This window comes from Hemibagrus wyckioides, linkage group LG14 (assembly GCF_019097595.1).
Source record: "Hemibagrus wyckioides isolate EC202008001 linkage group LG14, SWU_Hwy_1.0, whole genome shotgun sequence".
NCBI classification, from domain to species: Eukaryota; Metazoa; Chordata; class Actinopteri; order Siluriformes; family Bagridae; genus Hemibagrus; species Hemibagrus wyckioides.
In genome coordinates, this window is record NC_080723.1 from 831,528 (window position 1) to 859,466 (window position 27,939).

General features: G+C 37.7%; 2 protein-coding genes and 1 non-coding gene across 6 annotated transcripts; 1 reads left to right on the forward strand and 2 right to left on the reverse strand.

The window, feature by feature from the left end:
* The first annotated feature begins 834 nt into the window (after nt 1-834).
* sigirr (single immunoglobulin and toll-interleukin 1 receptor (TIR) domain) lies at nt 835-8,356 on the forward strand. 2 transcript variants are annotated; one of them, XM_058407388.1, is made up of 10 exons: nt 835-1,064; nt 4,144-4,210; nt 4,941-5,154; nt 5,286-5,413; nt 5,659-5,799; nt 5,943-6,086; nt 6,460-6,562; nt 6,719-6,869; nt 7,140-7,317; nt 7,515-8,356. In XM_058407388.1, exons 3-10 carry the CDS (start codon nt 5,042-5,044, stop codon nt 7,679-7,681), a joined length of 1,125 nt encoding a protein of 374 aa, XP_058263371.1. In that variant the 5' UTR covers nt 835-1,064; nt 4,144-4,210; nt 4,941-5,041; the 3' UTR covers nt 7,682-8,356. The 2 variants fall into 2 exon arrangements, with proteins under 2 accessions (XP_058263371.1, XP_058263370.1); XM_058407387.1 differs by lacking the exon at nt 4,144-4,210 and having other exon boundaries at nt 848-881; nt 996-1,064.
* Nucleotides 8,357-8,735: 379 nt separating this feature from the next.
* Nucleotides 8,736-8,840, reverse strand: LOC131365317 (U6 spliceosomal RNA). The gene has a single exon (XR_009206623.1). It is a non-coding gene; the product is annotated as a U6 spliceosomal RNA (small nuclear RNA).
* A 3,482-nt stretch (nt 8,841-12,322) lies between these two features.
* On the reverse strand, nt 12,323-27,901 carry pkp3a (plakophilin 3a). Of its 3 annotated transcripts, XM_058407942.1 has the most exons (14): nt 27,742-27,901; nt 25,474-25,705; nt 22,664-22,761; nt 21,450-22,255; nt 20,284-20,407; nt 19,991-20,195; nt 18,648-18,822; nt 18,302-18,419; nt 18,052-18,216; nt 17,782-17,964; nt 16,066-16,219; nt 15,782-15,977; nt 15,572-15,659; nt 12,323-13,908 (listed from the first exon to the last, which is right to left on the reverse strand). In XM_058407942.1, exons 1-14 carry the CDS (start codon nt 27,742-27,744, stop codon nt 13,867-13,869), a joined length of 2,589 nt encoding a protein of 862 aa, XP_058263925.1. In that variant the 5' UTR covers nt 27,745-27,901; the 3' UTR covers nt 12,323-13,866. The 3 variants fall into 3 exon arrangements, with proteins under 3 accessions (XP_058263925.1, XP_058263926.1, XP_058263924.1); XM_058407943.1 differs by lacking the exon at nt 25,474-25,705 and having other exon boundaries at nt 27,742-27,891; XM_058407941.1 differs by lacking the exon at nt 27,742-27,901 and having other exon boundaries at nt 25,474-25,928.
* Nucleotides 27,902-27,939: the final 38 nt, after the last annotated feature.

Consider the following 27,939-nt stretch of genomic DNA (forward strand, 5'->3'; position numbering starts at 1 on the left):
ATCTCTTCTTATTAAGAAACCTGAAATATGTGTTTCCATATTTGTGGTACTGCTTTTATTTGATTTACATTATCCCTCACACACAAACTAACAAAAACACTCTGCTGAAAATCATAATCAGAGCAGAAGAGCAGAGAGATCAGATTTTTAACTGACAGAACAAAACTGATCAAACTGATATGTGATGATTTCCACTGTGTGAGTGGACTGAAGACTGATGTGATGTTTTCACCTCTAATGGGTCAAATACTGACAGATGGCCAGAAGCCTTGACACCTTCAATAAACCAAACTTTATTTTATAAAGACCTCTGGCACGAAAAGCTGCGATCAAGACCAACAAGCAGTTAGTTTTATGCAATTCTGATCTGCAGGCGTATTATTATTATTATTATTATTATTATTATTATTATTATTATTGTTTGTTGTTGCATTGTCTGTCATCATAATTATTAACTACATTACTTTTATTTCCTGCAATATCTTATTCTCAAGATGCAAAAAATTGATTTTCAAAATGATGTATTTTATTTTTTAAACATAATATTGCTAATCATATTAATAATGCTGTGTCCTATCATTAGACTGAGTTACACAGGTAAAGGTGTGTGTAGCTCCACTGCCACTTCTGGTTGAGTCTGTAAAAGAGAAACATAGTTTATGAAAAATAATAAAACATCTCAAAAACATCATAAAACATCATTTTCACAACTATAGTATATACCTCTTTGTACTGACTACAGTAGAAAACTTCAGGCTTGACCATGTGAAGGGTAAGTCCAGGCCACCACGCGCACTGTGGAGTGTCACGTGACACCCGGCTCCACTTTTTTTTTTTTTTTGCGCTTTCACTGCGCAACCTGTGCGCACCTCACCTCGTCTGTAAGTGTTTGTTATTAATTCACTTTAAATGCTTGTTTCTGTATTCGGACACTTATATACACACACTGTTTCACACACTGGACTCAGGACGTTCACTCTGGCTGTTTTATGAAGGTGTTAACAGCGCGATGGGACACGTGAGACTCTTCATGTGTTTATTATGGACCCAGCTCGCGCTCGGAGGTGAGACTGATGAGTTTCCTCTCTCGTGCTTCAATGTTTTTCATTTCTTTTTTTTCTTCACCTGTGTGAGGTCAGATACTTTCAATTTCCCTGAATTGAAAGATCAAACTGGTAGGCGATGGAACTGATGGAAGTAGTGCATTACTTTCTTTATTTTGTAACTTTGTTTAAATAGAAAAAAAAAGTCACCATGAACTTTGTACCTTGGTATCTGGATGATGGATATTTAACCCTGGTGTAAATGTTTAATGAGTGATGGAGGTGTTCAGTGTGGTCAGAACCTTAACCTGCTCTCTATTTAAAAACACAGTGGACAGTGAGAATGTGCTTTAATGAGATGGTGACCTTATTACTGCAGGTGTGATTTTTTCTGCAGTATTGTTGATGTAGTCACAGTGTGACCTGCTGCATGCCCATGGGTACAGGAAGAACTAGCTTGTTAAGTCAAACCTGTTGCCGTTTTCTGACACATTGTTCTTCACACAACAATTAAACACTCAAGTGGTGACCTCGCTTCAAAAGTCAACAGTCTGGTTTGAACCAGTTTGAGTCACTGAGTTTACTACTGATGTTTCTGTGTTAGCTAAAACCTTACAGACCTTAGCATTTACTCATTGATTTTATATATATTTTAAACCCCCTGTTCCGTCCACCCTGCTCTCAGCCCTTTTTTGAATAAATGTAAATGACCACAGGTCTGGTTGTGTGTTCAGTGTTAGTGTGAATACTTCTCATCTTTTCACTGTTTATTTCTTACTTTAAATCTATGAATGTGGAAGAGACTACCAGCTCTCTGTAACATGTTAATGACGTGTGTTTAGGAACAATTAGCTGACGTGACAAAATAAAAGATGAGCGCAGACACCTGTCATGATGTCCATTTAGCATGCTTTAAAACTCAGCACTGTTTGAATAGTGACCTGAGCCCTGGTCAGAAACAGGGAAAGGAACTCCATTAGAAAGTCAGTGAAGCATGCTCAGATCATATTTGCAGTGCAAACACACTTCCCTCTTCTCGTTTTACTGACCTGTACTGCATTTACGCTCGTATCATACAGCAGTGGCTCTCAGTCTTTGGGGGAAAATGTCAGAAGTTGTATGTAATCTAATTATTTTATTAAATCTGCTTCAACAAAAAGGTTAAGAAAAGGGAACATATTGAAAAATAGTTTTATTTTTAAAAAAAATAAATCTAAATAAAACAGAAGATAAATCTAAATAAAACACAGTACTCTGACATGTGCCGTTTGTAGCTGGTGTGCAGTCAGTGCTGTACAATTCTGTCCAGACATTGTGTAGGTACAGCTGTAGATAAATGTACAATGTAGATAACAACACCTTTCTACTCTGATTATACAGCATGTACTAGACAGGAACAACAACATTTGAAACACCGCCCAGCAAAAACACACATTCAGTCAATGTTGGCACAATTACAAATCACCAAAGATCTTAAGTATCTTATTGCAAAGACATACACAATGTCTCCAAAAATCACAAAGGCACAAATGTCTCCAAAAATCTTCAGGTAGTAGTATTACCGTAACATAAAGCTGATCTACATATTATTATAATCTTATCACCAAAAGATTGGTTATGAATTCAGTCTAAAGATTTTCAGTATAAATGTCATATCATATGAAATATCAGGTATTGTTTGTTTGCTGTTTTGATTTATTAATGGCCAGAAAACAAGGGCCAATATCCCTGAATTCAGCCTTTAATCACAGGATGAACTTTGCATGAAGGGAAATGATGATACTTCAGGAGATTTATTATGCTTTAGTCAAAGATCATGAAGAGTGGGCTCTGTTTTACAAAACTGTGTATAATACAGTCTGCCAAATTGTATGGAGTTTCATTTAAATAGAGGCTGTGTTTAGAGGCTAGTTAGTAAGATAGCATGTGATTTGGGATTGAACTATCAGGATGCAATTATCTGCATTTATTATTGTAAATTTCATCAAATTACAGTTATAAAAATAAAAACTTTATTGTGTTTCAGTGAATTATCCAGCACTGGGTGAAAGTTTGAGACTAATATACTCTAAACACTGGCTAGTCATACTTTTTCTCATCCACTATAACTAAGCCTAGTGTGAAAAATACAAAACACACATAGCTGACAGAGCACAAAAACAAGTTTTAAAACTTTTGAAATGATGAAATCACAGAAATTGTTGATAAGATCTTCCAAGGTGAAAGTTCAGAAGGATAAGTTGCCATTTCAACCATTATCAGTTAAGCATCTCTGCACACTCTTTAAGTTATTCATTTACTATATTTTTTCCCTACATTTCTTGCACTTAGCAGATACCTTCTTCCAGAGTGACTTACATTTTATCTCATTTTATACAACTGAGGGTTAAGGGCCTTGCTCAGGGGCCCAGCAGTGGCAGCTTGGTGGACCTGGGATTCAAACTCACAACCTTCAGATCAGTAGTTCAACACCATAACCACTAATCTGCCACATTTCTAGTAGATAAAACTAGATTCAATGCTTCAAAATAAAATATTAGTGTGGGGGGGATTTATAAAAATACAATATTATTAGAAATTTGCCAATGTGTTACTGTGACATAAATTAGTGACATAAAAGTAATGACAAGATCCAGAATATTGGGTATTCATTCTAATAAAATGTTAACACACATCCAACATGATTTATTGTCGTGTAAAATGTTAACATTTTGGTGGTCAGGGAGTCATGATATTTTGAAAACTAACCAGACAAACCTCAATAATTTTAAATGCAGGAGTAAGATCTCTTGCTACACAAGATATGATTTCTGAGCTGCAAAAAACAACAGAAAGGAGTTTTATACCTTAGTATGTATTTTAAAAGTTGGCAGAAAGTTAGATGCTTATGGTCAGGTTGTGATAAAGTACGGAGGTGAATATATATGAACCCCACCCCATGCGTATACACTGATGCTTACTTTATTGTTGCCTTGATGATGTTTATGTATATGTATACAGTTTGCCTATGTAGTGGATAATAGAAACAGGATATTTTGAACAAATAATTCATCTGCAGGTAATGAAACCGTTAAACATATAGTTTATATTTGTATTGCAGTATATGTAATGAATGACATTTTCATTCACAACTCCTGCAGCACTTGAGCTGAAGTAGCACATGCACTGTAAGTCTTGTGTGCAACACTTATTTTCAAATATATTTTTACACTTTATATTCTAATAAATAGCCGAATACTATTTAGCACTATTAACAGTTAGTAATATGATTAGTAATGATAGCGTAGTTTAGTTCACAGTGTAGTTGTGGGTCAGAATAGGGGCACAGAACTGAAATTTAAAGGGAGATCTGAGAGAGAGAGGTGATGATTATCAGCCTCACCTGTTCAGGAGAATAAGGTTTCACTTTGTTCCTCTGAAATAACCCATTCCCAGTCAGGCCTGACTAATAAAAGATCTCATTGTTGTATTGTGTATATGGACCAGGAAATATGTATGTGCTCCTGAACCATGTACACCTACCATAGAGTGAAAGATTTAATAATAACTGAAATTAATAATTATTCACACAAATTATACAATAGCAAAATATACACAGAGGAAGTCACTAACCTCTGTCTTCTGGACACATGAGCTTATGTATGAGCTTAAGTGTCTATAGTACACCAGAGCATGATCAGTGGTCAGAACTTGCCACCTATTGATGATAGGATAAATGCATTTCTTTTGCACCACATGGAAATCCTAAGTAAAAAGATTTTTACATGATAGTAGTGCTACATATTTTTGCCAAAACATATTATGTGAGGAATGCTCATTTATTTTCTATGTTCTGCCTTCTTTTCTACTTACTCTGTGTTTTACGTACTGTACGTATGTACTGTTCTTCACATACAGAGCCTCTTTGCAGCAGAACCGTGCAGTTTGTACCCAGCAGCACTGAGACAGATGTGTGGGGAGGCGTAGGCTCCAGTGTTGAACTGAACTGCACAGTTCTGATGCTCTACAGCAACAACAGTGAGGCTGAATGTCCATCTGCCTATCTGCATTGGAACAAAGATGGAGAACCTCTCTTCATCCCTGGCTCCTTCACCCAGAACACATCCCAGTGGTGAGTGACCCATGTGACAGAAATAAATAGAAAGTACTTTTTTAAAGCATTCACCACGTATGTTGTTATAAAATGCAGTCCTGGATAGAACAGATGCAAGGTGAAAATGACCCTTATCATGACCTTTACAGGTTCACAGATGAAGACCAGCTGATGGTGAGCAGTGTCCTGACTGTGAGCCTAAAGGAAAAGTCAGATTTTGGTCTCTACTCATGTGAAATATGGAACAATACAACCAGCTTCAGGCTTCAAAGCACCAGTAAGACCTCTTCTACATCATATACATCATGATGGACCAGGACAGATGCTGATAATAACCTTTAATGTTTGTGAATGATACACGATGTGTCTGCATGCACTATACAGAGCTCTATTTATTTCAGGACTGATCTTTATTATTCATCTTATCACAGTCTAATCAGCATTTATCCCATTTCCAGGTGACTGGTCTCTATGCAAACATGCATTAAGAATAATAATGACTGTTTTTTTCTTTTCACTCAGTCTTCCCCAGTCACACAGGGGCAGTGCTGGCATCGCTGGTTCTGTTCATAATGTTAGTCTTGGCTGCTGTGGTGTATTCAAAATGCCACCTTAACTTCAAGCTCTGGTATAAAAACTCATACGGAGATTATGAAATCAACGGTAAGACTGCACTCAGTCTGTTTGTTTGTCGTTATATATAGTGACATATCATGTTTTTGTTTTCTTTCAGGCAAAAGAAGACATTTCTTGTACAATCTGCAGTATGTCCTTGATCATGATCCATCATTTTGTTTCTCACTCAGATGGCAAAATTTACGATGCCTTCATTTCTTACATAAACGATGAGAATGACCAGAAGTTTGTAAATTTTATTCTAAAACCTCACCTGGAGACGAAGTATGGGCATAAGTTACTCCTTAACAACACAAACATCCTTCCTGGAACAGGTATATCCCTCGGGCATGTAATAACAGAGTGACTTACTGTCCATGTCTGTCAGGTGGATCCATTTAAATGTAAAATATATTGCATTTGCATGCTTAGATTTTTTGATATGGCAGTATTTTTATATGAAATACAGTGTGCATCGAACCAGAAGTTATGCAGTACATAATACTGTTAATATTATTATTTTAGAATGCAGTTGTAGTTTTTCTTTTTCATGGAATTTTAGTACCACGACTATGTCGATATTGGCTTTTTTCCCTATACTTCTTTATTCTGCTCAGCTCCTGAAAGCTTGTGTGTGTGTGTGTGTGTGTGTGTGTGTGTGTGTGTGTGTGTGTGTGTGTGTGTGTGTGTGTGTGTGTGTGTCCTCAGAGCCATCTGCAGAGCTGCTTATGAACATCAGTCGCTGTCGGCGGCTCATCGTTGTTCTGTCTCAGGCCTACGTACAGCAGGAGTGGTGCACTACCAACTTCAGGTACAAATGGCTTATAACTTTTTATATAAGATTTCAGTTATTGGTGTCAGTAAAAAATCATATTTGACTTGTGTATATGATTTTAAATGTGGAAGAGAAATCTTGCTGATTTGTCTCAGTACTTGCCATCCAGTCAGGGTTTTGGTCTGCTTTTAGACAGGGTTTAGTTCACCTGCTGGAGCTGTCTCAGAAGCCCATCTTCATCGTCTTTCAGTCTCAGCAGAAGCATGTGAATGTGGACATCATCCAGCATCTACGAGATCACCAGCCCCAAATCACAACTCTCATCTGGAGAGCACATTCTACTGTGAGCCCTCCCACATTACACAATGTACAAATGTATATGCCATTTTCTAAAAATCTTCCTGTATATTCTGTTATCTAACCAATCTAATCATTTTCCTAAAGCAATGGTTCTCATAAAAATCTATTTTTGTGCATGTTTAGGATCTTATTGTTATTACCATCTTATTAATATGTACCAATCAGGAGATCTGAGAAATATCCGGTCGCTCAGAATGCTCCAGATCTATCATGCCTACAAATACACTATATACACACTGTTTCTCAATCTCAGGCCCCATCATCTGGATTTTGGAAGGCACTCGCCTTGGCCATGCCCCGTAAAGTGGTGTTCCACAGTCAGATGTCTGGAGACCCTCAGACTCTGCTCCAGGGGGATAGTGACCCCATGCTGACCGTGCAGCCGGCCTACCTGGACTGCAGACCTGATCCAGACCCTGCAGGAGATCTGGGTAAGAAATTGTTGAAAGAGCTGGTTCATCTGCTGCTTGCTTATAATTTTCTTGGTACTATACCTTCCAGATATTCTCCGTACTACTTAACAGTAGCTTATAATTTTCTTACATATAACTAGGCTTATATTTCATTCTGAACGTTTTTTGGAATCATATGTCATTAATATGAGTCTGTCCACTACTCTGATCCATAGGCTTACGATTCCCTATCTATAAAGCAATGTCCAGGGACCAAGCTCCCCCATCAGCTTCTGACCCAGTAACTGAAGCCAAAATCACTGAGATCGACGTGTCTGACCTCGGCTCCCGGAGCTACGCTGCCCGAACGGATTTTTATTGTCTGGTTACTGATGATATTTGAACCTGGAGCACCCACGACTTATTCCTCTTTCACTCCATTGAGTACAGAGCAGAACGGAAGCTTTTGCCAATTTCAGTGGTCACTTTTTTGTTTGTGTTTGTGTTCTTTGTTTTAGGAAGGTAGATTTGACCACCTTAGTGGAGCACAAGAGCTTGAGTTTATGCAAACTCAGTACATAACATCCAAGACATTACCCTTCAATCTGAACCTTTGCCAGTTTGAATGTTTCTATATAAAAAAGTACTTTATTTAAATTTTATTTACATTCATCAGGTTGTTGTATATTGTGTACACTTTTTTTTATTTGCCCTTATGTGTTACTGCAAAAGCATTGAAGTGCACCATATTGCTAATATTTCATATAGGTTAATGTATATAAAGTTTATATTTGTTTATACTTGAATTAAATACATTTCCAGATGAATTCATGTTGTGGTCTGTTTGTAGTGTAAGGGGCATTTCAGGTTGCTTGTGTTAGTCTGCATGGCACACTACACCAAATCCTAAAAGGTCAACCGCAGCCACAATGATTTACATTTTTAGTTTTATGAACCAATTGTAGAAGTGTGTGCCAGGCTTCATTTGAATTCTATTTTACATTTTTGACATTGCAAGCCAGTGTGTGCCTGTGGATAGTTTTGTCCATTGAATGAACAAATAAATCTTTTTAAAAGATACCGACTACATCACTGTTCCATTCTTTTAAATGTAAACAACTTCTGCCTCAATTAATGAGACACATGAACAGTCATGTTCAAAATGTTCACAAGGGCAACGTTCATGTCCACTTCTTGTCCAGATCAACCTGCAGATGGCAGCACTGGAAAGCACTGGAAATGAATTCTGGAAGTGATGAATATTACCAATGTTCATACCAATAAATAATTTACATTTTTTTAAAATGCTGGAATAACCTTAGATTGCCAAAATGGGTTGTTACTGTTGTTGAAAACAAACTTCCCAGAGTCATAATGGTCACAAAAATGATATGGACATGCTATTGTAGCATGAGTATGTGTTTAAAATGGCCTTTTGTGTACTGTATGCCATTCTCTGCTCCAGTGTACACTTCACGATTTTGCGTGTCATCCTTGCGCAGAGGCCATGCTAATCTTCTGTGTATCGTTCCAATTATAGTATATGTGCTGCCGCAGTGTGCAGTGTACCATGTATATGTGTATCACCCACATCACAGGAAATGCATCTAATCACATTTAATGGAAGGATGTATGTCTACCTATGGGCTACCTTTTGTTTACACAGCACACAAACCTCTAGTCAGTGACCCATAAGCTGGAAGTCATGTACAAAAAGCACTTCACTGGAAATGTTCTCAACAATATTTTTTGACATATTGGCAACATGGCATATTTTTAAAAAATAGCTCCAAACATATACTGTGTTTCACTTCATATTTCACTCATAACCTATATTTTAAGACAGTTTGTATGTATGGCAACAGTTTGTCCAGTCTGATGGGTAGCTGTCCACTTAATGAGCTTAATGTTGTTGGCCTGCACTGGTATGTGTGAACTTCTTAATAAAATATGGCAGCACTTTCCTCTTTTCCTTCTGGAGGATCTTAATATGCTGACTCGAAGACCTGCTTTTGTACCTTTCTTTCACATTAAAATTTTTCCACAGACTCTTTCAGCTTTACTGGGAGGCATCTGTTCTTACAATTGTCTGTTTGCAGGGAGAAAACATGTGCTGGACCACTGCCTCAGGGTGCTTGCACAATATAGTCGCACCTGCCTTTGTGACATGGCTGACAGGTGTGTATCATTCAGCCAACACAGAAACACTGGCAAAATATTTCATTACAGACGTTGGAGATAATAGCAGAAAATGTCGACATTCTGTTGACAGTTCTGAAAACTGCTAGCTTTGCCGTACTGAAACTGGTGCATTATGTGTACATCTCAACCACAAGTACAGTTCTAGCTAGTTCTTTATTTGAGGTTAATTGAAATCGAATACTTGTACCTTTACTCAATTACATTTCCAAGAAAGAATTGTGCTAGTTTTTAGCATCACTTTTGTTGACGCCACATGACATGGTGTCCAAAAAGATACCATATGATTCAAGTGACATGGACACAGCCAGTGACAGTGAAGTGCTGATGATTGGCAGCTCAATGAGGAAGAATCAGCTCTTATTAGCCGTTGTGACAGATTAAGACCTATGGAGCATTTTGTAATCGTGAGAGACCCTCCTAACCGTGGAGAATTTAACATGATTAGTCAAGAGGAATGAACCACAGTGCTGCAAAAAGCTTTACTTCTTAATATAGATTTCACGAGGATGTAGTTGCCAGGTTCTTCATTTAGATAGCTACATAATCTCGTGTTCATATTTGTAAGTACAGAAGATACTATGTGTATCATTTTTTAGTGGATAAATGAACTGCAAATATATTAAATGACAAAAACAAAAGTGCCTGAATACTTATTTCCCCTCACTGCACATGGGGGTGAAAAGGAGAAGTGAAAGCGAGGGAAGAAGTGCTCTGTTGTCAGCAGTACAGAAACATCCTTGTCATGCACTGGTTAGTCAGCTCTGTCGTGGACATTACTCTGTCCTGCATCATACTCATAGGAAACTGACTATAGATGGAGGAAGGAAAGAGACATGATCAAGTATCAAACAAATTAGAGGTACTGCTTAGAACAGAGGTGTTCAATCTTATCCAGAAAGGGCCGGTGTGGGTGCAGGTTTTCATTCCCACCAAGCAGAAGCTACACCTGATTCCAACTGGCTATTCAACTGATCTTGGCTTTCAGTGGACTCAGGTGTGGCTTCTGCTCAGTTGGAATGAAAACCTGCACCCACACTGGCCCTTTCTGGATAAAATTGGACACCCCTGGCTTAGAAGGTAACAGGTAAATCCATAGCATGATGTTTTCTTCAAAAGCACTGATAAATGTGAAGGTTTTCATTATATAACCCTCATTTTCACTCTCCATTCAGCCATAACTTTTACTGTATTTCAGCAAATGGAACGATTTTTGGTGACAAACCTTATTTTGACATAAATTTTAGAAATTTCAGTAGGTCAATAATACACTGTGGGCAAATTCACTACCCTTATGTTATGTTCAGGATGAAAACACCCACTAAAATAAACAAAATAATAAACAAACTGTTACTCTGATGCTGCACAAAAACTAAAAATGCATCAAAATCAGTGTTGCTACTAATCACCATATCCAAGACTGTGATAAAAGATAAAGAAATATCCAGTCCACAATCACTTTTTATATTGATAATAAGTCATTTTGTGTGTTTTTCCCCAAATCAGTGACATCACTTATGAAATTGGCATTTAAAGAGTTAAAATTCTGGATTTAAAAAAAAAAGTATTAGTTTTGATCAGAACTGAGGTTGATTAACAGATTTAAGCAAAAAAAAAAAAAATATTTATCTGCTATATTTTTACAACAGTTTAATACAGTGGATGTTTTCATCTGGGACATAATGAAGGGGTAGTGTTTTCGAACAGTGCACAAGGGTTAATATTACTATTTAATGTAGATTGGCAAAATAAAATGTATTAAAGTGTTACAAGAGTCAACCTATATAGAGCCAGTGGTACAGGTATGCTGTATAGATACGTTTAATACACAGACTAAGGCAGAATTCTTTTGTGCAAGAAACCACTAGATCATCGTGCTTCACTGAAGAATGTGCACAGTAGACAAGACTGTCAAAAGAAAGAAATACAACATGAGGGTGAGAAAATCTAGCTCAACTGCCGTAAAGTTGGTCACACATAAACAGGTGTGTCAGACAAAGGTGGGGTAGGATAAAGCAGAGTGACTGGAATGTAAGATGTTGCAATACCAAAAAATTATTGTTATTTCAATATTGATGCTGTAATCCTAACTAGCTGTCAGTCTTTGTGCCAGCGGACCTTGTGTCTTCACCGGGGTGACATAAAATACAAGTAAACATATGGGCTTCTTTTTTATTTTCTGTGGAATCTGAAATGTTTTACATAACTTCTCATTAACCACAAGTAAAATCAGTCCAAATCGTTTTTGGATTATAGTCTTTGGCGCTTTTTTTCCCACGTTGTAGTACAGAAGCGTGTGAGTTTGGATGTGGCTCAGGCTAGGGTTGGAGAATGGCTAGGAGAAAACCTTGACTGACGTCAGTGCAGCACTTTTACTGTTGTCACTTTTACTATTGAACAAATTGTTGTGTACGTCACTGACCGGGGAACTTCACAGCGCCTGTAAATATTAGGAAGGGACAGAGAGAAATACTGTAACCTCATAGACCACAACAAATGCATTATGTCAACAGAAAACAATAATTCAGTTAAAAACTCAAGCATTCCACTGTTTCAAAACAAGGACTAGGAATATTAAACAGCCTGAATTCAATTTCAGCATCAACTGTTTGCCTAGTTTTAGAGAGTACATGTACTTTACTTCTCTAGGGCTATAGAGCAGGCAGAATATTCATGTCTGTGCAGAGAGCAGGTATGTCAATAAATCCAGGACAGAAGGCTCATCACTCCTGCCCTACACAGATAAAAAGGTGGGGGAAGGCAGGACAAGAGTGAGATAAGGAAGAGAAAAAGACAGATGTATCTTCAAGGATTAAACAGCACAAATGTTCTTGACAAAGAAAAATCCATCAGATAATATTTTATTTATTTTCATTAAGGCAACATATTACAACTAAGAATGTGCTCGCATAGAATTGTATAAAACAGGCAGTGTATATTAGTCATAACCTTGACAAATCTCACTACAGAATTTAGCAAATTGAACACACCCTCATCATTTCACATAAATTCCCCTAAAATAAAATAAAATAAAAAGAAATTATTACAATGTCTAGAAAGTAGTACAAAATGCATAGTTATTTCATAGACACCACTCCATATATTCAATCACTCCATATATCCAATCATATATCCCAAACATTCAGGTTTTATAAGAGAAAAATTCTTAAAATGAAAGATAATTTCTAGAAAATTTGCAGGCAAGTTACTGTTGCTGAAAGTTACTTGTACAACATTGCAAAAAAAGTCTTAAGCAAAGATATCTATATCTATATCTATATCTATATCTATATCTATATCTATATCTATATCTATATATATATAGCTGCTTTGAATGGAAACAGAGAGCAACAATTTGACAATTTACATTCATAAGGATTTTTACTACAACACTACAACACCATGAAATATATCCGTTATCGTTGGTCAGAACAGGACTTATATTCTCTTATGTTTAGCCTGCTTTTGTAACTCTGTCTAAATGTCTTCACTGCAAGCATTTGTGAACTCAGTGAGATGATGCAGGGTAGAATAAATATTCTCATGATGTATTAGAATAGCACAAGAAAGTAAAGATGACAAATTTTTACACCTGACATTTACATTTGCTCTAAATGACTGAAAAGACACACAAAATGCCATTTAGTGGTAGACAATGCTTCATTTGACACTACCCTAACTATTCTACAAATCCTGGTACTAGATAGTAATGTAAATTGTGTATGCTCATAACCATTATGCACAGTGCAAGTATTGAGACATAGCCTTTTACTTAAAGGCTCAATATAACAATACAGACCCATTAACAAAACATTATGGCAATTCTGAAACAGTTACAGCATGTATTTGGTGAAGTCTAGAAATATTTAGCATCCTGCTCACATTTTTGTTAAATCCCACAACCAGATCCCCCAGATGTCAGTCCTGATGTTTAAGGGGGGAAAACCCAGTCACAGTAGTTTACAATTCAAAAATATAAAAAGAAATTAATCCCATAAACTACCATATGCTAAGAAAGGGCACTGCCCATGTTATTGGGAAAACAGAAACACAACAGTCCATAATCGTCCTGCACACTGCTGAGAGTGGCCAGAGAGAGAAAAAAAAAAAAACAGTGGCCAAAAATCCCTGAAGAGAAGGAAAAATCGAGGTCTACAGGAACTGAATTAAGGTGCATCCTCCATCAATCAAGTCCAGTATTAGAACAGCATACTTTTAATTTAATTATGCTGATGGTTTACAGATATGGCCTTCCTGTATTCTAGGACAGGTTGTGTTGAAGTAGCCAAAAGTCACAGCTGAAATATTCAGCTCTGGGTTTCTGTTCTTTTGTCATTCCATTCCTCATTTACATTTATGCATTTACATCCACATGGTTTCAGTCTTTATTTAGAAGCTCAGCTCTGAAAAATCCTCTTTCTGGAATCCTTTCTGTAAAGAGTAAAAGAGAAAGACTCATAAGTAAATGCAAAGGCAATGCAATGATTATCTGATGTGATAACTAGAGTGTCACTGAACAAATAGTCAGTATTAAACACCTATATGTGAAGGTAAGCACAAGACAAGCCCTGAAAACACTAACACACATTCATTTATATTTTACTGTGTAACAGCTCTGCCTCAACATAACTACAGGGTCAAAACGAAGCAAAAAATGCAATATATGTAATGTTAATCATTTCACTTTGGTGTATTAACATTAACAAATAAATAATACTTGATAATTAATGCTTACTTCCTAATTAGCCACCAATATATTTCTGTATTTTTATTAAACAGTATTTATTAGTCATTTATAGTAGTGACTGAAATGGTAATATAACACTACTCATTCATTTGTACTAAGTCCCTGTGTAGCCAACCCTTATTTGAGCTTTTTGTGAGACTGCGAAAGGCATATTTGTGAAATGGAGGCATTCTGTGGTGTGTTGGGGCACGCTCCTGAGGAAATCACCTGACAGGTCTGGGTTATAGCTCCACCTGTACTTGATAAAGCACAAACACAATCGCACACGCCCTGTGCTTTTGGTGTGTGTGTGTGTGCGCGCATGCGCGCGCGTGTGTGTGTGTGTGTGTGTGTGTCTCCAAACCAGTCTTTTTAAAACTGGAAAATGACTACAGGGCAGGGTGTGGGAACACACTGAAAATATGTTGTATAGTAAACCATGACACACAGTCTTTCCTCAAACATGTTAAGGTCTCAGGGAAATCTTCAAGTCCCAGTTTACAGGTACATTATATTTTATAGCATATTTCTGTGAAAGCAGCAGAGGAGAAATCCTGCGACCAGAAATCCGAACCCACCAATTTGTATATGTACTTTGCTTTCAGCTACTGAAACCACAGACTGTCTACTGCACTATTTTGTGCTATTCCATAATACCAAAACTAACAGTATGGACATGTAGGTTTTCCTTGATCATAAATTACTTGAAATGTTTTATACAGTATAATACACAAGATATCTGAAACTTCAGCAGTGTTTGAAAAGCATCCCAGGTGAGTGCTTCATAAAGCTCTTTGAAGACTTTCCAACAGTTTACTGTACAATGGTATCAACATATCCACTCTGAAGGATCTCATTCCAAATGTTAGATCATAGTCTGGTTGTCTGCTGTTATTGTGCTACTACAAGGCATTTCTGACTGCCAGCCCTACAGGCTCTTTAAGTAAACTTCATCTTGTTTAGAAAGAAGAACCCTGGATCCGGACCAGAACGTGTATGTCGGATCATTATATGCTTGTATTATGCTACCTACACTGACCATCTATTCCATTCCTGAAACACTATAACCCATCCCAAACACTTCAGCTTTGATCAGGCATGCTTCATGTTAATTCTGAGGATTAAATGAAGCTCAGCTCAATTTTCGAGTAATGTTTGAGCAGTTTTTAAATCCAAATATCCACAATTATTGTCTTTAATTTTATTCACTAACATTTTGTATGATACTTTATTGACACTTTATTCAGTTATTTGAAACTTTGCCACTTGAAAATGGAATTACTCAATAACTAAGGTAAAAATGATTGCATATTGAAGTTTGATTTGGGTTAAGAATGAATAAATGTAATATATCCAAGCTTGCATTACCTTTTTGTAATCTTTGTGTAGTTTTTTATACTGGAACATGTTGCAAAGGACCGTAGCTGCTGCTCTGGCTTGCTTCTGTTTCATTTGACTGAAATGAAAAAAATAAAATAAAAGTAACATGAATTGAATGGCTCAACAATGTCTGAAATAGTCAGCTTTAAGCATATTACACAGCAGATTCTATATTACATGTTAGTAAGGGCTTCTTACCTGCTATCATGAGAATTCTTGATGCCTGTCAGCTTGGGCAATCCATCAAAAAAGGCTATGTCTCGTGCAGCCACCTCGCTACAGCTTACGAGGTTGTTAAGTGCACCACAGACATTTATCACCACGTCAGGGGAAGGGGTCTTCTGAGTGCCATCGTCTGGCAATATTGCCACTAAGTGTGACACCAACTTAGGAGCTAAATAACAAAAAAATCATTAACCTTCAGTGTTTCTACAACAGACTTATTCACCTTCTCATTAGATAAGAAAGAGACCTGTACTCACCCAGAGCGTTCTTGTCCTTGCAGTGACGGGACAGGTTCCTGAGGAAGCCTGTGACAGACCGCAGTTCTAGATCGTTGGTCGCCTTGAGTTTATCCAGAATTGTAGGCAACATGCGCTCATGTTCTAAAGCAACACGACTCAGGATGGATGGCCACTACAGGCATAAAAAAAAGAAAACTTAATAATGCTAACAACAAAACATGACAAGAAAGTTTGAAATAACAAGATTGCATATTGTGTAGTAAATATTTCACATTATTAAAACGATCCATTTTGTAATAGTTGTTGTGTCCTGCATGACTGACAGTGATTTTTTTGGTTAGCTGCTGATTTGTACAGAACCAAACCAAAAATGCTTGAGGGTTTAGGCGTGTCTAAACTTAGTTATAGCGGTTATTTAGTTGGAGTGGTTACTAAGCTACAGTATGCGCACTACATAACAGTACATTTACCTGAGTGCAAACATTTCCTAAACCTGCATTACATAGCCTTGCATGTTAGCTAAATATTTACAAAAATCAATAACCAGGAATGCTTAAAATACAATAACAGACCAATTTTATTTAAGTGCTAAGGAAGCATATGTTCAATATGATGGGTTAAGAATGATAAACGAACATATCCTTAGACATTTAGGATGTCATATATATATATATATATGTATATATGTCATTTAGGGTCATGGCATATATATATGTATATATGTGTGTGTGTGTATATATATATATATATATATATATATATATATATATATATATATATATATATATATATATATACACACATATAAATATATAAATATATACATATATACATATATATACATATATATATGCCATGACCCTTAATAGAGATAGAAAACTATAAGTGGAGGAATGGAAAAATGCAAGCAGAAATGCCATGAAATGCTAATGAAATATTTCTTTCTGTATGCACAATCGAAGGCTGTTAACTAGATCACTGACAATACCCAGACTAAATATTATGGGGCAACAACACTACTTAAGGAACTTTCTATTAGAGCCTAGGTTTGAGCAAATTAGCCACAATTCCATATAACGTCTTCATGTGGAATTACTTTTTCATTAATGTGAAACTGATTTCAAGCTCTACAAAAAATTCATACGTGGAAATATCTTAAATATAGTCAGATTAATCAAGAATTTCCTATTAGAATATTACATTTATGCAAAGGTAAGATTATTAAACTTTTATTAAGAATTAATTTATAGATTGTTATCATGTTCTATTGGTAGATAATTCTACTTCTTTCTAGAAATAAACGCCTAAAATGATTTGCTAATGATTTGCTAATAGAACAAGACGGTTTTTTAAGACTGGAATTAGTAAACATGTCTAAAAATAGTTTTTAATTATCTTATATATAGGAAATACTTGATACATTTGACTGTATTCAACATGTTTTTTCACTTGCTAACATGTCATTTTTGCTCTTAATCCCTTTAATTTCAATTCAATTTATTTGTAAAGCGTTTTTAACAATGGACATTGTCTCTGAGCAGCTTTACAGAAGTAGAGAAACAGAGAAGGAATATATACATATATTAAAGTTACTATTTTACCCCTAATGAGCAAGCCTGCAGCAATGGTGTCAAAGTAAAACTCCCTGTGGTATGATATGAGGAAGAAACCTTGAGAGGAACCAGGCTCAGAAGGGAACCCACCCCCCTTTAATCCCTGTGGTTTTTGCATTACCCTTCTGTCTCCAGCAGTAATGTTCTGCAGAGCTCCAGCAGCAGCCTCTCGTGTGGTTGTGTTTGATTCACAGCGTGAAAGGACAAGGTTATAGAGCCCTATCACTTTTGGGTGCCACAGCCACTCACATCCCTTAGGCACCCGGGCCACCTCGGTGAATGTAGACAGGTCTTGATTCTGTCTCTGAGAGTCAGCAAAGAAAGAAAGTTACACCAAACGCACCCAAATATTTTATGAAGCTCTATGGCGGAATCTATAAATGTCCCTTACATCTTTTGCCTTCTTGCTCTGAGGAGAGAAGCAGCCAATAGGCTCTCCTTTAGAGGCAGTCTGATTTCGACTGGTGCCCTCCAAGCGCATCAAGGTTGAGGGGGGAATCTCATCGTACAGCTGATAGGACAGGTTCCTCATCACACACACAACATTCTCCACTCCCTGCCACACATAAAGGATTGTTTAGGAATGCATTTAGATAAAAGTTAAAGTGATGTTTTTTTGTCCTCGACTGTACTGATCTGACCTTCTGATCTACTCTGCTGTCTTCCACTGCTTTCTGAAGGTAGCCCACCAGGGCATCAATTAGTCCATGAGTATCCCTCATCTGCTGACGGGTCACTGCATTTATCGAACTTAGGTTCCTGTAGTGAAAGAGGACAGGATAGTTAGTGAGAAGGCGTGTGCATCTTTCTCAGTCATTGTTATTAGGTGGGTATGTAAACACGGAGAAAACAGAACACAGACAGGAAAATCAGACACTGTGAGAACAGTGCCTCGGTACATATCACAATTATGTGTCATTTATTGTAATTTTAGAGTAAGACTACAGGGTTATAGATTGCTTTGCATATGCAGGAGTGTGCATGCACCTGAGGCATCCAGTAGTATTGAAGAAGATGTCTGCTTCTGAATCTGTGTGCTCAATTATTTCTCTTTCTCCAGTGCCTGAGAGAGGAATCAGTATCTCTTCAGTCAGTTTTCGAAGTGTCTCCCTCGCCAACTTCTCTTTCAGGTTGTCTTTAGAGGAGAGATTCCACAGAATACCTACAGAGAGAGAGAGAGAGAGTAACAATGTTAGGGATACTAATCTATCACCTAAAGAAAAATGAGTACAAACAACTAAAACCACACAACAATACTGTATCACACAACCTTGCATTCACAAGACTTTCATTTTATAGCACATAATTATCTGTAATGGTAAAGATCAAAGCTTGTATACTGTTTCTCGACAAACCCAAAATACAAGAGGGATTACACAGAGGTTTAACTTTAAAAAAACGGGGCCATTTCCAGCAACTCAAACTAGCCCTGTCTTTTCTGGTTATTTTACTATACTATAGACTTGTTTGCTAAGACCTTTGACCATAATTACTTTGCAGAGAAAGGGAGATGATGCAGTCACGTCCACAGTGCATGAAAGCAGCTAATCTGAATAAACTTAACAACTTGTAAAAGGACGACTGCCAACTGTGAATCTTATTTACACAGTAAAAAAAAACAAACCTAGTAAGTTCTTGACTCATGAACCTGCATACATTCACACAAACAAGTCAAGACAACGCTGCTTAACAGTCAACACCCTTTCACTGGGAGAGTACAGACAACGCCCCAGAAAACACAACACACACACACACCACACACACACCTGCACCAAGTGACTTGCTATTAACTTCAAAACACCAGACACTTAGTCTAATATCTATAAGTAAAAAGAAATCAATTTTTTTTATACTCATTCTCTCCATGCAGGAATTCTCTAAATTGTGAACACACTGACCTGTGCTACCCAGTGCCACTCCTCTGAGAATTACAGTTCATTACAAATCACCTTTTGTGATAGATATGATTCTTAAAGTTGTATAAGTGTTATCAGTATGTCTGCCTCACCACACCCATAATAAAGTCCAGCCTTTACCTGCGATGTCCAAGTTTATTTTGTGATAGCAGTGCACCGTGGCAAACAGTTAAACACAGGTTCACACAGAAGCTGACAGATTTTTTTCACTCGTTCTCTGCTCTGAGATAAGCTTTACCAAATTCCCATTTCCCAAATCTTATCTAAGATAAATTTTGTACAAAATGGTTGATCCTGCAACTAATTCATGCTCTATTAGTGAGCAATATAAGATATAATTATTATTATTATTATTATTATTATTATTATTATTAATTAAAATGCTGATTAATCCTTAAGATAAAAAGTGCTTACCAGTGATGTTCTTTTGAAGTTCATCATCTGGTTCTTTCAGAGCTTCCATAAGCTTAGGGATTCCTCCAGCCTCAATAAGAGCCACTTTGTTTTCCATGTTCTCATAGATGAGGTTCCTGGCTGCTCCAGTGGCATACTGCTGCACCCTCTGAGCCTCACTGGTAAATAATTCAACCAGTGGGGGGATGCCTTTCAGCTGGTTCACCTGAGAGACATAAAAAAAATGCTCATTCAGCACACTATATTACTCTTGCTACTTCATTAGGCTGCTAGTAAAATTCACCCTCTCTTACTTGTTTCTTGGCCTCTTTGCTGCTGTAGCACTCATGCTGGATGTAAGCAGCTCCAAGTATTTGCTCGTCTTTGTCAGGGGAGCTTAGGTATTTCACAGCAGTTGGCATGTCCAGAGAACTCAATCTGTGTGATGTAGATATAGAGGAAAGAGGATTTTTCTAACATTTTTCTAACAAGCAATAGTCAGCCTTCACTTTTAAATCAAGTTGAAGTTTTTTCGCAGGGTGTGTATCGGTTGGACTGGTTTGGGTGTGCCTCCCTGAATTCTCATGCTCTCTCACACACACACACACACACACACAGGCTGCACATGGTGACTTTACACACACACACACACACACACACACAGGCTGCACATGGTGACTTTACACACACACACACACACACACACACCAGCTAGACGAGTGAAAGTGAATTTTACAGAGTATGACCTTAACAACCTGTTGGACAGGTTCAAGGGCCATATGTTCTCATTGAAATTTTGCCGATACTCACTAAATGTCTTGTTCTTGAGTTCTTAGATTTTTGTCTCAGTAAATATTACATTTTTGAGATGTTTTATTTTTATTTGTTTATTTTTTATTAGATCAGCATCAGGGAAAGCTGCACCCATGTGTGTATAAGGAGTACATTATAGTATAGTGTGAGTAATAGAAAATTTTGTTTGTTTTTTTTATTCTATTTCACACCTTCTCTCTGTGAGGGACAACAGGAAACACCTGCCTGCTAAAATCTAACCCTGCAGTCCAAGAGACACTTCTAAAAGCAAGAGCCCTGTTCCATGAATAGTGTGCATTACTGGATCTAGTGCACTGTCCATTACCTAAAGTGCCGGTTCCTTGCTTTCCTACAGGAACGGCTAGACAGTCGAATGTCCCCAATTATGTTCAATGTCTAAGTGGTGGCTGCTGCAGTTAAGGTAAAGACTTGCTAAAGCTTGTACACACTCAGATGAAGGCCCTTGTTCATTATGTCTGTGATTCATAGAACCACAGTTACCGTGTCATGAATCACATCCTAAACCTTTTATAATTTACTTGGGAAAACTGCCTTGTGTAGATGCATAGATTATGAAAACTCTAGAAATAAGACCATATTAAGACCATATTTCTGAATATTACCATGTTTTTGCACTTTTGTTATTGTGTGTGTGTGTGTGTCTCACCCGCTCAGATTGCCCAGGCTGCCGGTCATATCCAAGCCATCAAACACGTCCTTGCCTCTGCCCACACTGATCACACTCCTCATGGAAGGAGCACGAGATATCCTTCCCTGCTTTATCAGTGTACCCTGGGAGCTTCCACCAATCACAAAGCCCCCTGTGCTGGCACCTCCCTGCATACTCCCCGCTGACATCGAGTTGCGATTCTGACGGCTCTGAGTGATCCTGCTGATGGTGCGCTGTGAGGGACCTTTGTAGGATTGACGCACATAGGCCTCATCCTCCACGTTGACTCCATAGCCTCCGTTGCGGGCCAGGGTTCCGCTGAGGGAACGTCTGATTGGAAGAGTCACTGAAGCCTGTCTGGCTCCAGAGTTGAAGTCATTGACCGTAGTGAATGGGTGTGAATACGTGGCTGCATAACCATTGCTCATGTTATAACCTGCTTCCTGCCGTGAGAAAGTGGCATCCTGGTCTGATGCCAGACTTCCCTCACTGCCATTTCGGGTCATCCAAGTGGTAACCTGCTGCTGAGGCAGGGACTGTATGCGTAATGAGTGCAATGATGCCACGTCTGCATCAGGAACCCCATGGCTCATGGAGCGCATTGTCGTGCTCATCTGATACTGCTGAGACTGGCCACCTTGGTAGCCACCCCCCATGGTACCCATTCCTGCCATAGCACCCATGTCATCATGGGTATACATTAGTCCTCCAGCAGCCCCTCGACTAATCTGAGATCTTGTGCCATAGTCCATGGCTGAGCGAGATGAGTAGCCACTGCTGATGTGCTGAGATGGTCGGTGGGCCTGGTGGAGATCCAACGTGAGAACCATTACAGCTATATACAGTAAAAATACTCAATCTAACATGGGTAATAAATATATTTAAAAAAAATTAATACATTAGACTGTGACTGAAGCCTGGCAGATGCATGAAAATGTACAATTACAAGTACAGAGTAACATTATTAAGATACATATTACATGACTCATTCAAGAGAACGCAAGTGTGTAAGTTTGTTTAGATAGAACTTGTGAAATATCACATTCAGGCTTTACATTATTACTGCTCTGCTCATGTAAAATCCAGAAGATCTACACACACCCTATTGTGTGCCTTATTCCACTTTGCAGAAGCATAGAACAGGCAACTTTTTTTTTTAACAAATTATAGGTAAAGCTCAAATGAAGAAAACAAGAGCATGGAGTCCTCACCATTACTGGTCTGGTGGTGCTGGAGTACATATGGGACTTTGAGCTGAAGTTAGGATTGTAGGTCTGGTACTTCATCATTGTAGAAGAACCACCATACTCTAGAGAGATTCAGAGAGATTTATTATTATTATTATTATTATTATTATTATTATTATTATTATTGTTATTGATACCTTTTAGAAACCAGTTTCCTGCTGTAGGCAAATTAACATCTCATTGTTAAAAGATGACATAAATAAACAGGTCTTATAAACGTTCCCTGCCTATTTTTGTATATGCATATGGCTCCGGATTGACTGGTTAAAATGCTCAAACTTTGTGACTAAGTTACTTCCCTTTGTCAGCTCTCAAATCCTACAAAATGAAAGCTGGACAAAGTGCTAAGCAGAACCATTCATACAGAAGCCACTGAGCATTCGCGCAGGTTAAACACCATGTCTTGGACTGCAGGAGAGGATGAAGGGCTTCGTTTTGCTTCCCTTAAATATATGCATGCTACACAAAACCAGTGTTTATCTTGACGATCAGCAGGATCAGGAGGATAAGTCACAGTGGATATTTCAAATTGTTGGAATGAAAAGAATTACCTTGCACTGAGCTACAAATATCTATACTACTAAAACCACACAAGGTCTAAAACTCACTGCAAACACTCCAGATTAGTGGGATAACCATTACTTTATGATGTTCACCAGCTGCACTCACTGAAAGGTCTAAATACAAGTAGCTTACAAGTAAAAATTATTAGTGAAGAATGCTATTAGTGTTACAGTGGTATTAGTGATATATTCAATGTAGTGGTATGTTTCCTGTAAAAAAAAATACAGAATCTTTAACATGAATCAAATATCTAAAGATCAAACCATCTTATCATACACTGTGTTTGTGTGTGAGTATGAGAATAAATGCTTTCTGTAGGGCGAGGTAAAGGTGGGGCTGTTAATAACAGGCTGCTGACAAACCGCAGGCAAGGGGAGAAGGGGCAGAAAACCGGTCTAATAGCTGTAAGCCACTCCTTTTATCCCAACACACACACACACACACACATCCCACACCTTGCCACACCCTACTTTTCCACATCCTTGAAAATACATACATAAATACATTTGGAATTAAAGATATTAAAAGACAAATAGCTATTTCATCTAAAACCCTGGTGCTTCCATGGAAATGTTTTTAATGAACCTTTTATCTGAAACATACTCTTGGTATTTCACTTATGAGACAATGATACCTTTTCGACAACAGCATTTCTCTATTTCAAGTATGTGTCTCTTGATTTTGGAGAAGGGCCCAGAAATGCGAAGCTGTTCTGACTTGTCAAAGCTCAACCTAAGCTCCTGAAGCTTGTACAAGGCCATGCCAGCCACTGTCCCTGCCTATAAAGACTAAATGTTTTAATCTCAAACAATTATTGACATTTTTTTCTGAATATTCATCACACAATTAATCATCAAAATAAAAAAAGAATCTAAATAAACGATAACCCTTTGAGGTCGGATGAAAGCAAACTTGTTATTAGAGGCAAAGAGTTTAGTGTAGTAAAGACTTTCAGCTTAGATTTTGAGATTTGGGTTCTCTGAGAGCTGAGAAAGAAAACTAACACAGTCACAAGGTATGAGAGGTTCAACTCACTTTCCCCAATCATTTTCACTCCTCAGATCAAAAATACCAGATGAACTGTGCCTGTTTCAACCTGTTCAAGATTAATGCAGTCTGTGTGTGTGTGTGTGTGTTGAGCTGGAAGGCAGGAAAGAAGGCTGCACACATGTAAGTGGCTAGTTAAAACACACTCCACTAAAAGCTTCAGTGCAACTAGGAAAACTGATGAAATTTGGAGTTTCATACCAAGTTTCAGTAAAAACATTTGCTATTGCCTTACAAATAGAATTCACCATTAAAACTCATCCAAATTATCCTTATATTCCATCTTCAGACATCTGACGTTGTTTCATATCACTGCAAGCCATTTATTCAGAGTTTAGTGGTATTTTTCAGACATGTGTCACATACCTGAAGCTGGGGATATGTTTGCGTGGTACAGACACCAGAGCAAATTCAGCCCTGTTTGTTGAGGCTGATGGTGTTTACATGGAGTAATTAAAGCTTTACACCAACATTTACTAGTTTAAATCATCAGTAAACAAAACTATAAACAAGCCATATTTCATCCATAGAGATCAATAAAGTTTTTCATTTACAAAATTTGTGTACTCTGAAGAAAATGCCACATCCTAAGAAGGTGTATAGTTGTGAATAAGTGAGGTGAGGATAACAAACATTTAATGTACAAGAAAGACTTTTATGAATCAACCAAACACACAACACCATGAAGGTATTAGTACAGAAAGAGAAATCAGTGAAACGAAAGCACTCACATAAAACCCTGTCATAATTAAGAGGTTATTATAATGAACATGGGCTGTTTGTGTAGCTGCACACTGTTGTGTTTTATAAAGACTGGATTTACGTGTCACTCAGACATCCGGGTTAGTGGAACCAGTAAATTTCCGCGTAAACTCGATCCTGTCTGAGACTTGCATTATTTTATAAACTGGTGTCGTCTGAATTTGGCTTCTGGCTATCTCACTCTACGTAATGTGAATTACAAAACAGAACACAACAAAAAAAGCTTATATCACTTAACAAAATTACTGCCAAGAACAATCCAAACATCTCACAGACCTAAGAAGGAGTTAATGTAGTCATCAGTTAAAGTGACCAGAATTAGGTTACAGACAGAGAGAATACTGAAGTAGAATTAGAAGTGGAGAGAAAGGGCGTTTCAGGGCTGGTAGACGGTGACACACCTGAGGTGGGGTACTGCGCGGAGGCGGTGGTGGCGTACTGCGCGGAGGTGGTGGTGGCGTACTGTGCGGAGGTGGAGTTGTTCCGCCGGGTCAGGGTGGATTTCTCGGACAGTCTCTGGGCCACCTGCTGCTGGACGCGCTTGCTTCGCGTTGCATCGTCTGAGTACGCGCCGCCGTGCGGGAGCTCGGTCTCGGCCGGCAAGGCGTACGTGCTCACGCTGGAGTTGTTTGGCTGCAGAGCCGAGAGAAAGACACCCTCAGACACCGCGCTCATGGCGAAGCCGTCCAACTCAGTGCGAAGCGTAGAATACAGAAATAAACAACAAGCAAAGCGCAACGAGTCCTAAAGTAGTGTCGTGACGCGTTAAATCGGCATTCAACAAGCGTTCGTGACTATGGTAATCCTAACGAAACCGACGACAGAACAGCGGGAGTGAACTTTGTTCTAGCAGATATACAGAGACGTGTGCGTTTCGCAGGTGGAATTGCAGAATGGGCGGAGTCTCGGGCTGACTCACACGTTACCTGATCCAGGTTAGACTGTACGGCAGGGACCTGTTGCTGCCTGTGCCTACGCAGGAATTAAAGGAAAAGCTAGAAGTGTCATCTCAGTACGAATGACCAAACCCCTGGACTCTTCAAACAGCCATTTGGGAAAAGTGCACTTATTGTAATCAAAGCGTAGAGAATAAAGCATCCGTAGCGCGCGTGTGTGTGTATGTGCGTGTGTGTGTGTGTGTGTATGTGTGTGTGTGTGTGTGTGTGTGTTTCCTCTAAATGTAAATAAACTAATGTGACACGCAAATGTCTGCTCTAAAGAAACCATTAAATGTCTCTTTCTTGCACATAATTTATTCTCATTTTGGATAGCGCCATGTCTCTACTTAACCATGAAATTAAACATACTTTAATTTCTAATCATTTGTATTTTAGTAATAGTCTATTAAAATACTTTGCAACTTGACATGTAACTTAACTTGTCATGATATTTGTGTTTTAATAAAATCTGGACAAATGTGATGGTCATAGAGTGAGAGTGTTAAATTGTTTTAGTGGTAAAATTGTACTTTGTGATCAATTCAGTGAAATAAATAAATAAATAAATAAATAAATAAATAAATAAATAAACCTTTGTATATAAACTCAGTTGTTATTAACTACACAGTTGATGCAAATAAACACAAAAGATTATTCATTCATTATTATATATTTTTAAAGAATATGACTGAACACACACTAAAAGGAATCTATGAGGACTACAAAATATAAGAAAATATAAAAACAACATAAAATAGCTGGATTTTCTCTCCTTGCTCATCAGTTATTCTACTCCAGGCTGTTATAACTGTCCAGACATGAGGACAAATCTAACACATCTACACCTTCTACTTCTACACCTCTTTCTATCACATGTTTTTATATGAGTTTTTTTGGTAACCACTGTAGGTAGTCTAGTCATAGGTTTCCTCTACAGCTTTTGTGTGATAGCTGAATACAAAAAGTCTTACTGTTGTCACAACAGTACAAAGTTTTTGATTATTTAGGCCAGCTTGTGGATGTGTCAGGAGTGAAACTTTAGAACAAATAAATGTTGAATGAATCATACCTAAAGTGTTTACATATTTTTTTTGCCTTTAATCTTTGCGATCTAAAGGCATGCAGAGATAAACCGTCAGGATGGCCGAGGGAGGGAATTTTTTTTTTTTTTTTGGTACGGACAGGCGTGGCACATTGGCTGATTGTTGTCTTTCTCTCTCCATTTATGGTTATTGTCCCTCCTGTGCCTAGCAACCGAAGTAACAGTTTTTTGTTTCTGCACCAAACATATCTGTTAAACTGACCATTGTGTGCAGGACGTGTTTTGTTCTTTTAATTTTTATGGAAACCAAACAAATTCAATCAAAACGAAAAAAAATTACATGAGCCCTTCCTTTTGGTCTCTGTAGTTTTGAACCACATAAATATTTTCAAATAAACATATAACAATTTGGCAAATTAAATTAGATTTAGAGAATGTATTCATTAGAGAAGTATTGTTAAGAGTTATTCATCTAGAGAACTAATCAAAGGAGTTATCATTGGTATTTAAAATAACTTATATTCATAATTTTAGAATCCAATATGCCGGTATTTGACTGGAAATAGAGCGAATAAATATTCTCAACACATCCATAAATCATGCTATACTTTCCCACAGTTTTGTAATGGCACAACAGCAATGCGAGTACAATACAGTTCAATGATCAGCTGAAAAGTTCTTCTACTCACCATTAAGACACAACACTGTCAAGCAAGAGATATAAAATCCAATGAGATAACACAGGACCTGTCTCACAGTTTCTGCTCTGAGAGCAACCGTCTCCTTCTAAACTTTACTGGATCTGACTATGATTTTGGGAGTGCACAACATATAGGTACAGGCAACTCCCTAGAGAAAGTATGCATTCACTTTAATTATTAAAAAAA

Bases quoted from the DNA above. Each gene is read 5' to 3' on its own strand.
- sigirr (XM_058407387.1), top strand. From the start codon at position 1,010: ATGGGACACGTGAGACTCTTCATGTGTTTATTATGGACCCAGCTCGCG. The intron at 6,563-6,718 runs GTACAAATGGCT...GTCTGCTTTTAG, and splicing joins TGGTGCACTACCAACTTCAG to ACAGGGTTTAGTTCACCTGC. The intron at 7,318-7,514 runs GTAAGAAATTGT...TCTGATCCATAG, and splicing joins AGACCCTGCAGGAGATCTGG to GCTTACGATTCCCTATCTAT.
- pkp3a (XM_058407941.1), bottom strand. From the start codon at position 25,747: ATGAGCGCGGTGTCTGAGGGTGTCTTTCTCTCGGCTCTGCAGCCAAAC. The intron at 18,420-18,647 runs GTGCATGCACAC...CTTTCACTACAG, and splicing joins AATACTACTGGATGCCTCAG to GAACCTAAGTTCGATAAATG. The intron at 17,965-18,051 runs GTAAGGGACATT...GCTGACTCTCAG, and splicing joins AGAGCAAGAAGGCAAAAGAT to AGACAGAATCAAGACCTGTC.